The 15,673-nt window shown below is 45.1% G+C and overlaps 1 protein-coding gene across 2 annotated transcripts in view; it reads left to right on the forward strand.

Annotated features, from left to right (window-relative positions):
• The first annotated feature begins 3,822 nt into the window (after positions 1-3,822).
• The window catches only part of LOC134577985 (anoctamin-7-like), a 48,153-nt gene continuing 36,302 nt past the window's right edge, over positions 3,823-15,673 (forward strand). The window contains exons 1-7 of one of the 2 annotated variants that reach the window (XM_063436945.1): positions 3,823-4,424; positions 5,216-5,330; positions 6,329-6,513; positions 7,336-7,443; positions 7,566-7,702; positions 8,335-8,392; positions 14,680-14,790. In XM_063436945.1, the coding sequence (XP_063293015.1) occupies positions 4,290-4,424; positions 5,216-5,330; positions 6,329-6,513; positions 7,336-7,443; positions 7,566-7,702; positions 8,335-8,392; positions 14,680-14,790 (849 nt within the window). In that variant the 5' untranslated portion in view covers positions 3,823-4,289. The remainder of the gene's footprint in view (positions 4,425-5,215; positions 5,331-6,328; positions 6,514-7,335; positions 7,444-7,565; positions 7,703-8,334; positions 8,393-14,679; positions 14,791-15,673) is intronic. The other variant, XM_063436944.1, reaches the window with a different exon arrangement.

Below are 15,673 nucleotides of genomic sequence, written 5' to 3' on the forward strand. Positions count from 1 at the left end.
CGGCAAGACAGCAGCAATATCAGCAATGCCACCAGCACACAAGCCATACAATATCATTTTTAACACTGTATTAATGTATGTTTGATTTTACTCTTATAGAGCGTGACGGCAGATAAGAACCATTCGGCCCATCTAGTCTGCCCAATTTTCTAAATACTTTCATTAGTCCCTGGCCTTAACTTATAGTTAGGATAGCCTTATGCCTATCCCACGCATGCTTAAACTCCTTTACTGTGTTAACCTCTACCACTTCAGCTGGAAGGCTATTCCATGCATCCACTACCCTCTCAGTAAAGTAATACTTCCTGATATTATTTTTAAACCTTTGCCCCTCTAATTTAAGACTATGTCCTCTTGTTGTGGTAGTTTTTCTTCTTTTAAATATGGTCTCCTCCTTTACTGTGTTGATTCCCTTTATGTATTTCAATGTTTCTATCATATTCTCCCTGTCTCGTCTTTCCTCCAAGCTATACATGTTAAGATCCTTTAACCTTTCCTGTAAGTTTTATCCTGCAATCCATGAACCAGTTTAGTAGCCCTTCTCTGAACTCTCTCTAAAGTATCAATATCCTTCTGAAGATACGGTCTCCAGTACTGCGTACAATACTCCAAGTGAGGTCTCACCAGTGTTCTGTACAATGGCATGAGCACTTCCCTCTTTCTACTGCTAATACCTCTCCCTATACAACCAAGCATTCTGCTAGCATTTCCTGCTGCTCTGTTACATTGTTTGCCTACCTTTAAGTCATCAGAAATAATCACCCCTAAATCCCTTTCCTCAGATGTTGAGGTTAGGACTCTATCAAATATTCTGTACTCTGCCCTTGGGTTTTTACGTCCAAGATGCATTATCTTGCACTTATTCACATTAAATGTCAGTTGACACAACTCTGACCATTTTTCTAGTTTACCTAAATCATTTGCCATTTGGCTTATCCCTCCTGGAACATCAACCCTGTTACATATCTTAGTATCATCAGCAAAAAGACATACGTACCTTACCATCAAGGCCTTCTGCAGTATCACTAATAAAAATATTAAAGAGAATGGGTCCAAGTACAGATCCCTGAGGTACCCCACTGGTGACAAGCCCATGCTTCGAATATACTCCATTGACTACAATCCTCTGTTGCGTGTCACTCAGCCACTACTTTTCCCATTCAACAATATTGGAATCCCAACTTAAAGATTGCAGTTTATTGATGAGCCTTCTATGTGCAACAGTGTCAAAAGCGTACTATTATTCTCTCTCTCTCTCTCTCTCTCTCTCTCTCTCGCCCTTTGTATTTCAATGGTTTTTTTTTTTATTATAATAAAATACATTTTCCCAAATAGTCACCAGGTATGTATTACATTCATACAGTTAGTCAGGCCCCTCCTGTCCTGTTATGAGACAGTTAGTGACAGGGCCCTACTGTCTTGCTATAAGAGAGTTAGTGTCGTGCCCCTCCTGTCCTGTTTTAAGGCAGCCAGTGTTAGACCCCTCCTGTCCTGTTATACAGTAGTTACTGTAGAGCCCCTCCTGTCCTGTTATATGGCAGTTACTGTAGTGCCCCTCCAGTCCTGTTATACGGCAGTTACTGTAGGACCCCTCCTGTCCTGTTATATGGCAGTTACTGTAGTGCCCCTCCAGTCCTGTTATACGGCAGTTACTGTAGGACCCCTCCTGTCCTGTTATATGGCAGTTACTGTAGTGCCCCTCCAGTCCTGTTATACGGCAGTTACTGTAGGACCCCTCCTGTCCTGTTATATGACAGTTACTGTAGGACCTCTTCTGTCCTGTTATACGGCAGTTACTGTAGGACCCCTCCTGTCCTGTTATACGACAGTTACTGTAGGACCTCTCCTGTCCTGTTATATGACAGTTACTGTAGGGCCCCTTCTGTACTGTTATACAGCAGTTACTGTAGGGCTCCTCCTGTCCTGTTATGACAGTTACTGTATAGCCCCTCCTGTCCCGTTATATGGCAGTTACTGTAGGGCCCATCCTGTCCTGGTATATCCCAGTTACTGTATAGCCCCTCCTGTCCTCTTATATGGCAGTTACTGTAGGACCCTTCTTGTTCTGTTATTGGACAGTTACTGTAGGACCCCTCCTGTCCTATTATAGACAATTAGTGTTGGACCCCTCCTGTCCTGCTATAGACATTTAGTGTTGGACCCCTCCTGTCCTGTTATAAGACAATTAGTGTTGGACCCCTCCTGTCCTGTTATATAGCAGTTACGGTAGGACCCCTCCAGTTAGTGTTGGACCCCTCCTGTCCTGTTATTAGACAGTTCGTTTTGGACCCCTCCTGTCCTGTTATTAGACAGTTAGCGTTGGACCCCTCCTGTCCTGTTATAAGACAGTTAACGTTGGACCCCTCCTGTCCTGTTATAGACAGTTAGCGTTGGACCCCTCCTGTCCTGTTACTAGACAGTTAACGTTGGACCCCACCTGTTCTGTTATAGACAGTTAGTGTTGGACTCCTCCTGTCCTGTTATAAGACAGTTAGCGTTGGACCCCTCCTGTCCTGGTATTAGACAGTTAGCTTTGGACCCATCTTGTCCTGTTATTAGACACTGTTGGACCCTTCCTGTCCTGTTATTAGACAGTTAACGTTGGATTCCTCTTGTCCTGTTATTAGACAGTTGGCGTTGGACCCCTCATGTCTTGTTATTAGACAGTTAGCGTTGGACCCCTCCTGTTATTAGACAGTTAGCGTTGGACCTCTCCTGTCCTGTTATTAGACAGTTAACGTTGGATTCCTCCTGTCCTGTTATTAGACAGCGAAGGACCCCTCATGTCCTGTTATTAGACAGTTAGCGTTGGACCCCTCCTGTCCTGTTATTAGACAGTTAACGTTGGATTCCTGCTGTCCTGTTATTAGACAGCGAAGGACCCCTCATGTCCTGTTATTAGACAGTTAGCGTTGGACCACTCCTGTTATTAGACAGTTAGCGTTGGACCTCTCCTGTCCTGTTATTAGACAGTTAACGTTGGATTCCTCCTGTCCTGTTATTAGACAGCGAAGGACCCCTCATGTCCTGTTATTAGACAGTTAGCGTTGGACCTCTCCTGTCCTGTTATTAGACAGTTAACGTTGGATTCCTGCTGTCCTGTTATTAGACAGCGAAGGACCCCTCATGTCCTGTTATTAGACAGTTGGCGTTGGGCCCTTCCTGTTATTAGACTGTTAGCGTTGGACCCCTCCTGTTATGTTATTAGACAGTTAACGTTGGATTCCTCCTGTCCTGTTATTAGATAGTTAACGTTGGACTCCTCCTGTCCTGTTATAGACAGTTAGCATTGAACCCCTCCTGTCCTGTTATAAGACAGTTAACGTTGGACCCCTCCTGTCCTGTTATTAGACAGTTAGCATTGGATTCCTCCTGTCCTGTTATTAGACAGTTAGCATTGGATTCCTCCTGTCCTGTTATTAGACAGTTAACGTTGGACCCCTCATGTCCTGGTATTAGACAGTTAACGTTGGACCCATCCTGTCCTTTTATTAGACAGTTAACGTTGGACCCCTCTGTCCTGTTATTAGACAGTTAGCATTGGTTTCCTCCTGTCCTGTTATTAGACAGTTAACGTTGGACCCCTCATGTCCTGGTATTAGACAGTTAGCATTGGATTTCTCCTGTCCTGTTATTAGACAGTTAGCATTGGATTTCTTCTGTCCTGTTATTAGACAGTTAGCATTGGATTTCTTCTCTCCTGTTATTAGACAGTTAGCATTGGATTCCTCCTGTCCTGTTATTAGACAGTTAACGTTGGACCCCTCCTGTCTTGTTATATACAACCCCTTGTATTGAGCCAATTCTTGCTGCCTGTACAATGCTGTATCATTGAACGGTGAGCGATGGGGTGGGGAGGTTGCGATGTTCTCCTCCTCCTGCAGTACTGGGAATAGTCTTTGCTATGAATACTGTGCTGGCTGCTCTCATCTCTCCCGCCTTCCCTCCTGAGACCACACACTGCAGCACAATCAGCCCTGCTATCTCAGGAGCAGAGGTGAAAAGGATCATTCTCTGCAAAGCAAAAACCATTCTTAGAACCAATGGCATCCTCTCCCCGCAGCATCCTTCCTGCAGCCTCTCTGATGCTTTCTGTGTCTGCAGCCTTCCTCCCAGCCCATTCCTGGTCCTCATTAGCCTCACACTAAGACCCTCTGGGTTCTCCATCTCCTGTGTTGCCTGTTTGTGTGTTATACTTTGTGTGTTATTTTTTCTGTTTGTTTCCTTGATCTCACCCCTCTGGCGCAGACCTATAATCCATTCAGGGATATGTAGCCCCTCTGGTCAAGATGTTCCGGAGGAAGCTTTCGGACTGGTCTGACCTGGATACCAGTTCCCTGGTAGACCTGGAGAAGGATGCCTCGGAACTCCTGGGAGAATCACCTGGCTGGGCTCCCAATGGAAGGGCTGCGGCCCCCGATTATGTAAGCATATTGTCATATCTAATGGCTCCAGTACTGGGGAAATGGGGAGGCCTGACTGTAGAGGGGTTCATTAGGAATCCAATTATCTTCGCTATTGTCCGTGCCATATTCACTCTATGTACCCCATGTAATGTTTCGGCCACTATATGGGTCCCGTGTACCCCACGTGCTGGGTCAGGTTCTGCTGGGGTTAAGGAAACTATAAAGAAGAATCCTATTTGCAAGAATTTACCAAAAACATTGGGAAACAAGAAACCAGTCTGGCAGATCTTAATATGAACATGGGATTAGTTTCACTTTTGTGGGAAATTTTACTTATTTAATAATCAGCTGCAAACTGACAACCAGTTTGAATAAAGTGGGTAAAAAAGCAGGTAGGAATAAAATCTACCATTCGTCTTTTTTTTTTTTTTTTTATGACAGCTGTCCGCTCAAAATGACTAGCCCACCAAACAATGGCAATTCCAAAAAAAAATGAGTTTCTATCATTCTACTGAACCACCTAGTGGAGTAGCTGAACAGATCCATTACAGGCTTCATCTCTGATGTTAAAGGGGAAGATGTAGAATAAAAGCTGGGGATGGGCAGGAGTTCCGATTTTGAAACAGACGGTGGGGATGAGAGGGTTCTGAGCAGGGTTTAATATTTCCATTCACCACTAGTCATTGGTGAGTATGCCATGACTGGCAGTGGAGAATAACTTTTACGGCCTGGCTAGTAACGTAGGACTTCAAATCGTAAGTTCTGTTAATTCATGCAATCCCTGTTTATTCATACTGCCGCTGATCCAGTATGGAGCGGAGGAAGATGAAGACGAAGATGATGATGAAGATCCGATATACATCCCTGATTCCGAGCTATATGGCCCCAACGAAAACGTCTTCAAGGACAGCAAGACAAAGATTGGTGAGAAAATAAATCGCACTATTAAGATTTACTCTCAAGGAAGCGGAATATATCTTACTATCCTACAGGATAATCAAACAGAGGAGCAAAAAGAATGATTGCATAAATGTGATGTACAGACAGGTGATTTAGTATTGAAGCAGTAATATAATCCTCTCTGGTTGCAGATGGGTAATGTGTTGGATTCTGTCTATGCAGTATTTTGTGCACTTTCACCTGCTTTTATATATCATTGTTTTTATGGGTTGTGTGGAGTGACACAGCAGCAGAGTTTTATTGCACTTAACCACACACTATTTTATTTGGTCTACCTCCACACTACTTGTGTAATTAATCTAGTGTGCATGTGTGTATAGTGATTAGGTTGGATAGCTCTAGCCATTTCTCTGGATAGCCTCCTAGTTACGGAGGGTTATTAGCACAGCTGGTTTGGGAGTGGGGTTTGGCTGCCATTGGTTTCATTGTGGGGTTATGCCTCCATCCAACTAGATGCACGTCTTCTCCCACTTCTCTGAGGGGTCTTATTTATAGAACCCCGCTGGCTATTACCCATCTCTGACTATCGTTTCACCTACTGTCCTACACAGGCTACATGTTCTGTGTAACTGATATCCTGAGCACCTTCTCAGACTATACTATACATATTGTTTTGTGCATGCAGCCCACTTGGGTTTTATATAGGGATTTTTCAATACCCTTTATACTGGTTGATTATTACAAGACACTTTCTCCTGCTCCTTTTTTTCACCTTTCTCTATCGTATTTTAACTTAAGGATCTTGTTGAAATAAAGTGTATTATTAATTTTATTGTTGTTTTGCTATTACCTTTGAATGATTCTAGTTAGTAGGTAATTTCAGTAAGGAGGGCTTCTACCTTTGTTAGGCAATACATATCTTTCTACCTGTGGAAACATACACTATTACATTAATGGCCCACTATTACAGGGGAGTGCTAAAATCTGCCTCCCTCTAGCTATTTCCGTCTTATTTCTGGCAGATTTTGTGCTGGTCTGGGAGGAGAAGCTCCATTCATCAAAGAAGAACTACCAAAAGGGATCAGTCCGGGGACAGGAGCAAGACTCCAGGGAACAGCAGAGGAAATCCAAGGTCCTAGGGCAGAAGGACAGATACAGGAGACGCTTCCACCGCAATCTTCTGAAAGCGGGGCTCCTGTGTGAGAAGGTATGCTGGAACATGTCAAGGAGTTTGAGACGATGAGCGTTATTTAGTAAGAGCGCAGAGCCAGTGCTGTGTGGGTTATCATATTTTTTATAAACGGGAATATTCACTAAGCTTTGAATTGTCAGGAATTCACCAGGGAATGGCACATTTAAGGTCAAATAGCTGAGCTGGAAACATAGATGAGTTAGAGAGATTTTGGCTATTTTTTTCTTTCAAATTCCTAGTTCCCATCATTTCACAGATTAGGCAATGACCGGCATTGCCACCACTAGTTATGCTTGGAGCCTATCCACTTTACAGGGACATTCCAATGCCCAACTACAATGAAATAAATCCCTAATAATCCCAAATATATACCCCTAATGAAAACACGCATACTTTTAATTAGTTTTTTTTAATTGAGGGTATGCTGAAGATGACATGTCTGAACCATAGGCTGTTCTGTGGCTGTCCAGCCACAGATTTCTTAATGTAACTCCATTACCAGTAATATGACTGGTTGTCTGATTGACAGCCAGGCGGAGGGAGGGGGGGGGGGTAGTATCTAGGTTGCTTAATAAAAGTGCCATGTTTTATTTAAATCTGCCCTTTTTGTGAAATTAAAAAAGAGGACACACTCTTCCTTATCTAAAACATTTCACTACAGTAGAGTACTCCAGGTGTTTGGAGAGTCCCTTTAAGAATATACCGACAAGCGAACTTTCTATACATTGTAACTCATAGGGACTGGTGAGAATGTCTGTGTAAGTTGGATGCGCTGTTTGTTTGGTATTTTCTAAAATCAGGAGAGGGTGTTCATGTTTACCATTTCTCTTACCCCAGGAGCAGATGCTCAGTGAGAGGAAAGCTCTGCACTATCTAAAACTGAGCGCCCCCTGGGAGGTCCTGGTGTATTACGCCGAAGAGTTGAGCATGAGAGCGCCACTCCAGGTCTGACACTTATATCAGCAGAGATAATTGGGTTCTTTAGAAGCATGTTTACCCCGGGGAGGCGCGAGTTAAAGTGACATTAGTGATGCTTCATTGTATCTGATTTATACTCTATCCTCTAGGCTCTGCCAAACCCAGACACCAACTCGTCGGACAGGTTCCTTCAAAATTTCTACATCCCAAATCCCATGTACCACCACGTTCCAAACAAACCCCTGGATTATTACACCTGTGCCTTCCGCAAGTCCAAACTCCAGAGGTAAAAATGGGACAGAGGCTAATTATATACCCAGGCCCTGAGCACCAAGGGCTCATTAGCAAAGCACCATGTGTAACAGTACATATAGTACGACTGCACATAAGGTATTTATAATATGGAAAGGATATAAAAATATACAGTTATATATCGAAACATGTTCTGCATGCACAGCGACTTATAAATCTGGATTTAATTCTTATAAATACCCATCAAATAAAAAAATATCACAAAGAATATCTGTATGCTCACAGCTCTGCAATAACGTCAGGACCTTCCAATATTTTCAAATTTTAACATTTACTGGGTTAATCACTAAAGAGTGGATTGTTGGGGATTTATTGTGAATTTCAAATGAGCCCATAATAGCTGGGTTAAAATAATTCTCCAAGTCAGTTATGTTTTATTCTGGTTAATTTGATCTAAAAGTTTAATTTAATTTGAATTCCTGTAATTTCACATTTTAATGAAAAACCAGGCTTTTAGAAAAAAATAAAGCTTGTGAATAGATTCCAGAATGGTAAGTGACCCCCAAAAAGCAACATTAACAAACTAATCGCACTGAAAACACCATTCATGTACGGTAGTTGATATATGAACTGAATATTGGAAATTTTACTCCATCATTCTGATAGGTTCCTGGGCAACGAGTGTCACACAACCTTCTTCAGTAATACTCAGCGCAGCCGTATTGTGAGTATGGATAACTTACTGCACTTAAACTGACATGTTTAGAAGGAATAAGTACTTTTTAAATGGTAAAGCATGGAATAAATTACAGAGTAAGTGTGTTTATTTAAATGTGTATATATATATTTGCATTACATGACTTTCTTTTATTTGTAGTTCAAAACCAAAAAAGTGAACTGTTGGTTTTTGGAGATTTTAATATTGATTGGCTGAATCCTAAAAATAATAAATCATGTTCACTGTTTAAGACTTTGCAGCTAACACAATTATTTTCCTCCCCAACTCGCATTAGTATTAAAAGCCAGAACCATGCCTTGCTCGATTGGATTCTCTCCAGTTGTCCTGACAGAATCCAGGAGGCGGGCGTTCTCCCTAACAGTTTCAGTGACCACTGTCTAGTGTACTGCATACGCAAAATAAAGGCCACTAAATCCCCTCCCAAGATTATAATCACCAGGTCTTTAAAAAAATGTAATCGTGAATCCTTTTTTAATGATCTCAAGAACATACCATGCCACAGATTAGGTCTAATACCAGATCTAGACTCTGCAATGGCATTTTTTCAGTCCAAGCTCTTGCTTGTTTGGAATTTGCATGCCCCTCTACGTAAAGTGCGACTAAAAGGGACACACCTGCCCTGGGTTACAGCTGACCTCATTCAAATGTACCAGTTTAGAGATTCACTGTGGTCAAAGTTCAAGCGTACTTGCTCCATGAACGATCACTGTACTTACAGATATTGGCGAAATGCATGTGCAAAGGCCCAATATTTCAGTGAAAATCTGAACAACAAGTTATCGAACCCAAGAAAAGTCTGGTAAATCATTAATAGAAAAAAAAAAACAACCACAATCCACTCCCAACCCTCCACTGTCAAAATGGACAACCAAACACTGCAACATCCCCTAGATGTAGCAAATGCCTTTAATAATTATTTTGTTGGATGTGCTACCACCCTGGTTGCTAAGATAACAAATTACACTCATTTTCAGACCGCAAATAAAGGTCAGGCCCTGCCAAATCTTCAAAATCCTCTGTAACGGAGCTCCGTGTACTCCGACCGAGTACCCTCCGTTGATGGATGCTCCTAGCGCTCTCAGAGGACTCCAAGCACTGCAGACGACACCACAACCACCGCAGGCTCCACAACCGCCGTAGCTTAACTGGAGCCGCGCCGTCTTCCTTCCACCCTGGATCGGCTTCTGTCCTCCAGGACCGTGTGGGGAAGACCTCTCCTCCAGGAGAGCGTATCCGGAACAAGCTCTTACAAGAGCTAAGTGATTAAGAGCTCAGGGGAATATGCAGCGCATAGCAGTCCCCAGTGAGATATAGCAGTTCCCTCCAATAACGAGACACGGCTACGTATTGAGGGTCAGAAGAGGTCTGAGGACTGGAACACCCAGCCTGCTTTTTATTAGGATCAGGTACATACAGGACACTCCCAGGGGGAGGATGAAAACAACCAATAATACAGATGGTAACACCCCCACGTCTCCTCCCCTCAGATAACTACATAACCCAATTAAAATGTCCACATTTTTCCACCAGTTCTGGATGTACCCCAAAAACAGGGGGTACAGCTTTAAATCCGGTAGCGCTGGATAGCTCTCCTTCAGGGGGACAATATATCCAAAAATCACCCCATTCGGATGTACAGTTCGGGAGATACAACGTTCCAAAGTTTTGACCGACCGCACAGACCAACTAGCCGAAATTAGTTCCATGAGTTTTGGCCTTGCGGTCGGTCTCCGTTCGCACGGTAAAAAGGTATGATACTCTGGCCATCCATGCGAATCGCGGGGTTCGCTGGAATCCCCATAGATGATTGCATATAACTACCGAACGAGGGGACGTTCGGTAGTTTCCGTACGAACTTATGGAGGTCTGGAGGATTCAGCGGTGTTCGCCTGTTTGCGTATCCGTTTTCAGTTCCATGCGGTTACAGGCAAACACCGCTGTTCGCACGCAAGATGGCCGCGAACACGTGGAAAAGTCCCGAAATGGCGGCCACCTATTCAGAGCACAAAGAATTCGCATGAAATCATGCGAACGGCTGTATTCTCCAGTAATGGCATTCTCATGCACTATATTCGCCTAAATCCCCTGGCTGTTAGGTTATATTAGCAGTCCAAACCTACAGCATAGATAAAGGGAAAAAGACAGTCTAATACAAGTCCATATGCCTGAATACAGGGTTTGCAGTGCAATATAGTCCAGGACCATAGTCGCAGGGGAGGAGGCGGGCAAGCAGGCCTCTCCAGGACAAAGTGGCGAAGGGCACCTCGTCACACATCTCCCCTTTGGGGGGAAGACTAACCAGGCACCTGACCTTCTGTCGGTCAGTGCCTCCGTTAGTCGATCCACCAACCCACAATAAACAGATGTCTGAGTGGCCCCCCCACAACATCAAAGTACAGGAACAGCCTACCCACAACACACAGTTACTGCACCTGGGTATTTGGCTGTGGTAATGAGGCCACATGCCGAGGGTACTTGAAGGGCAGAGGCCAACTGCACTCTGCCCAGATGCCAGCTCTTCTGCTGGGGTAGCCTGCAGGACATCAGGCTCTGGACCAGGGACAAAGGTAGGGCAGAGGCCGACTGCACTCTGCCCAGCTGCCAGCTCTTCTGCTGGGGTAGCCTGCAGGACATCAGGCTCTGGACCAGGGACAAGGGTAGGGCAGAGGCCGACTGCGCTCTGTCCAGCTGCCAGCTCTTCCGCTGGGGTACTGAGACCATAGTCCGGCTCAGTAGTCAAGGGAACATGGACGTCAGGAGGGGTTAGCATCGCCTCCGTTAACCCTGGTGCCACGCTAGGGGTTAGCTGGGGAGGGGAATTTGTACTTACCCCCTCCTCTGGGTGTCCCGGTGAGGGTAGTTGGGGATCTGGAAGGGCTGTCCAGCATCCCTGTAGGTCAGGCACAGAGACCACGGTCCCATCTGCGCCGTCTGGAGGATTGGTGTCTCCCCTTGTTGGGGGAAGCTGCCGCTGGGGAGAGGGGGTGCTGTGCTCCTCTCCTGGAAACACAGGCTGCCGCTGGAGAGGGAGACCGCCTGTCTCCACTCCCTTACCATGGTCCTGTTGCTGTAGAGAGGGACCAACTGTCTCTGCTCTCTGTAGGACACACTGCTGCTGGGGGGGAAGAACGGCACCTTCGGCCCCCTGGGGTACACACTGCCGCTGGAGAGGGAGACCGCCTGTCTCCGCTCCCTTACCATGGTCCTGTTGCTGTAGAGAGGGACCAACTGTCTCTGCTCTCTGTAGGACATACTGCTGCTGGGGGGGAAGGACGGCACCTTCGGCCCCCTGGGGTACACACTGCCGCTGGAGAGGGAGACCGCCTGTCTCCACTCCCTTACCATTGTCCTGTTGCTGTAGAGAGGGACCAACTGTCTCTGCTCTCTGTAGGACACACTGCTGCTGGGGGGGAAGGACGGCACCTTCGGCCCCCTGTAACTCACGCTGTTGTTGGGGCGCAGGGACGGAATACTTTGCCCTCACTGCCCGATATTCGGCTTCCATCTGCAGATACTCCGCCAGTTCTCTCCTTATTCTTGGTACCATTTCCTCGGTTAGAAGGGACCCGTAGATATCCAACCGCCGCTTCAGCATAGCGTCAAACTGTACGTGACTATACCAATAGTCCAGTTTGGCTGGGTGTTCCCAGGATGCTGTTCCTCGCCCTAGGGAAGCCATCCTGTTGTAGCCAGGGGCGCTGCCCAATGGCTAGCGTTGCCCTCAATTGTAACTCCAAACGTTACCCGTGTCTCTGAGCTGCTTCTCCTCGCACTAGGACGCCATCCCACCGCTGCCACCACTGTAACGGAGCTCCGTGTACTCCGACCGAGTACCCTCCGTTGATGGATGCTCCTAGCGCTCTCAGAGGACTCCAAGCACTGCAGACGACACCACAACCACCGCAGGCTCCACAACCGCCGTAGCTTAACTGGAGCCGCGCCGTCTTCCTTCCACCCTGGATCGGCTTCTGTCCTCCAGGACCGTGTGGGGAAGACCTCTCCTCCAGGAGAGCGTATCCGGAACAAGCTCTTACAAGAGCTAAGTGATTAAGAGCTCAGGGGAATATGCAGCGCATAGCAGTCCCCAGTGAGATATAGCAGTTCCCTCCAATAACGAGACACGGCTACGTATTGAGGGTCAGAAGAGGTCTGAGGACTGGAACACCCAGCCTGCTTTTTATTAGGATCAGGTACATACAGGACACTCCCAGGGGGAGGATGAAAACAACCAATAATACAGATGGTAACACCCCCACGTCTCCTCCCCTCAGATAACTACATAACCCAATTAAAATGTCCACATTTTTCCACCAGTTCTGGATGTACCCCAAAAACAGGGGGTACAGCTTTAAATCCGGTAGCGCTGGATAGCTCTCCTTCAGGGGGACAATATATCCAAAAATCACCCCATTCGGATGTACAGTTCGGGAGATACAACGTTCCAAAGTTTTGACCGACCGCACAGACCAACTAGCCGAAATTAGTTCCATGAGTTTTGGCCTTGCGGTCGGTCTCCGTTCGCACGGTAAAAAGGTATGATACTCTGGCCATCCATGCGAATCGCGGGGTTCGCTGGAATCCCCATAGATGATTGCATATAACTACCGAACGAGGGGACGTTCGGTAGTTTCCGTACGAACTTATGGAGGTCTGGAGGATTCAGCGGTGTTCGCCTGTTTGCGTATCCGTTTTCAGTTCCATGCGGTTACAGGCAAACACCGCTGTTCGCACGCAAGATGGCCGCGAACACGTGGAAAAGTCCCGAAATGGCGGCCACCTATTCAGAGCACAAAGAATTCGCATGAAATCATGCGAACGGCTGTATTCTCCAGTAATGGCATTCTCATGCACTATATTCGCCTAAATCCCCTGGCTGTTAGGTTATATTAGCAGTCCAAACCTACAGCATAGATAAAGGGAAAAAGACAGTCTAATACAAGTCCATATGCCTGAATACAGGGTTTGCAGTGCAATATAGTCCAGGACCATAGTCGCAGGGGAGGAGGCGGGCAAGCAGGCCTCTCCAGGACAAAGTGGCGAAGGGCACCTCGTCACATCCTCATTTAGAGAAATTACATTTTAGACCTGTGCCTGTTAGTGTCGTTAATAAGCATCTTAATACTTTAAAAATGAAAAACCAGTGTGGACCAGATCAAATCCCAGCAATGTTGCTGAAGTTCACTACCCTTATCAATGAATCCCTGGTGTCAGGATACATACCCAAACTTTGGAAGACTGCAAGTTGTACCTATCCATAAAAGTGGTGACAATACTTTGGTATCTAACTATCGCCCGATCATTGCTCCCTGTATTGTCAAAACTCTTTTAAAAATGTGTCCACACGCAACTATGTGAATATTATCAACGATCAAATTATCTGACCCCTGAAGAATCAGACTTTCGTCCAAATCACTCAACTTCGACTGCCCTCTTAAAAGTTTGCAATGACATTCAATTTGGCATGGAACAAGGAGACCTAACTGGAGCTATTTTAATAGATTTTGCCAAGGCCTTTGACACAGTAGACCATGGCATTCTTTTGCAAAAACTTAAAAATTCAGGTATTGGTGATTGTCCACTAACCAGGTTTCATTCGTATGTTTCAGACCGATTGCAATATGTGTCTATTTCTGATAGCGCTTCCCTCCCTCTTCCAGTCACGTGTGATGTTCCCCAAGGCTCCATACTCTGCCCCCTGCTATTCACATTATTTATAAATGATCTGCCTAACGTCTGCAAATCCTCAACTGTACACATGTATGCTGACAACACTGTAATCTACGCTAGTAAACGCAAGCTATCGCAAATTGAGGCTGTGCTCCAAAACCAATTCACAGAGGTAGAAAAGTGGATAGCAGATAACAAACTCTTCAACTCTCTCCCAATAAAAGCTATTCTGTCTCCCAGCTCCTCTCCCAGCATATCATTATATCAGGCGAAAAGCTGAAGTTATCGTGGCAGTCATTAGCCAGAAGCGGAACTCCCACCAATCAGACGCAGATAAGGACGTGCATGTCCCAATACTGACCCATAAATAATACAACTCTAACCCATTTTAATAAAAGTTCTAAAACAAGGTATTTTAGACCTTGGGTATTGTGTTTTTTTTCAAAATGTCCGTAAATGGAATTATTTTCTACTGACACACTATTCGCTCCAAAAAATGCTCTCTGTTTCAATTAATTGCAATTTGCTGTTCTGAATAAATCCCGGTAATACTTCTCTTTGCATTCTTTGGAAAAACACACCAAGCATTCCTCACCCTCTTTCAGGTTTATGAGATCCTGTCCTGCACAGCGTATGGTAAGAGAAAGCACGCAGAGATTGGCATTGAGCGAATGCTAAAGGACGGAATATACACATCGGCATTCCCACTGCATGAGGTAAGGGCTGTCACACAAGGCAAGGCTCAACCATGTCTGTTCCATACCAGTCCCATAGGGGATACCACAGACCTGGATTGGAAGAGAGCCAAGACAATTCTATATTGTTATAATTCAGGAATAGCTATATATTAACAGTTCCAGGCAATGGTCTTCTTCAAAAATATTACCTCACTGGATAACATCTGCACTGACAGTACTACTTTGTACACCTCATGGACTCATCCCTGATACACAGCCTTTTTATAACTAGCTCAACCCAACAAACCATTGTTCTACATAGCCCCACCCCCACAGAACCAGGTTCACTCTAACTCCACCTACTAAACCAGGTTCTTTATAGCACTACTTTGCAGGTACGGTTTGATACCAATACCTAAAAAAGCTGTTGTTTATGCTTGCAAGTTCCATGTTCTTTATATCTCCACCCCAGAGCGTTGTTTTCTCAGGCTCACTCAGCAAACCATTGCTCTACATAACCCCACCCCCACAGAGCCATGTTCTCTTTTAACTCCACCTACCAAACCTGGTTCTTCACACTACTTTGCAGAGATGGTTTCATAGCAGTATCTAATAAAGTTGTTGTTTATGCTTGCAAGTTCTATGTTTTTTTTATAGCTCTACCCCAGAGGTTTGTTCAATGTTCTACATTGCTCCACCCCCACAGAGCCGTGTTCTCCCTAATCACCCAAACATTGTAATTCATAGTTCCACTTATCAGAGCCCTGTTCTTTATCGGTTTCTCCAGCAAACCCTTGTTCTTCTTAGTTACAACCCATAGAATTCTTTTTTGACTTCACATTGTACAACTATGTTATGCTTAATTCCACCTTTTCCATAAAACAGATACAGAGTTTTAGGTCATAAAACCGAGGGGTTACGA

This window comes from Pelobates fuscus, chromosome 11, assembly GCF_036172605.1.
Source record: "Pelobates fuscus isolate aPelFus1 chromosome 11, aPelFus1.pri, whole genome shotgun sequence".
Taxonomy (NCBI): Eukaryota; Metazoa; Chordata; class Amphibia; order Anura; family Pelobatidae; genus Pelobates; species Pelobates fuscus.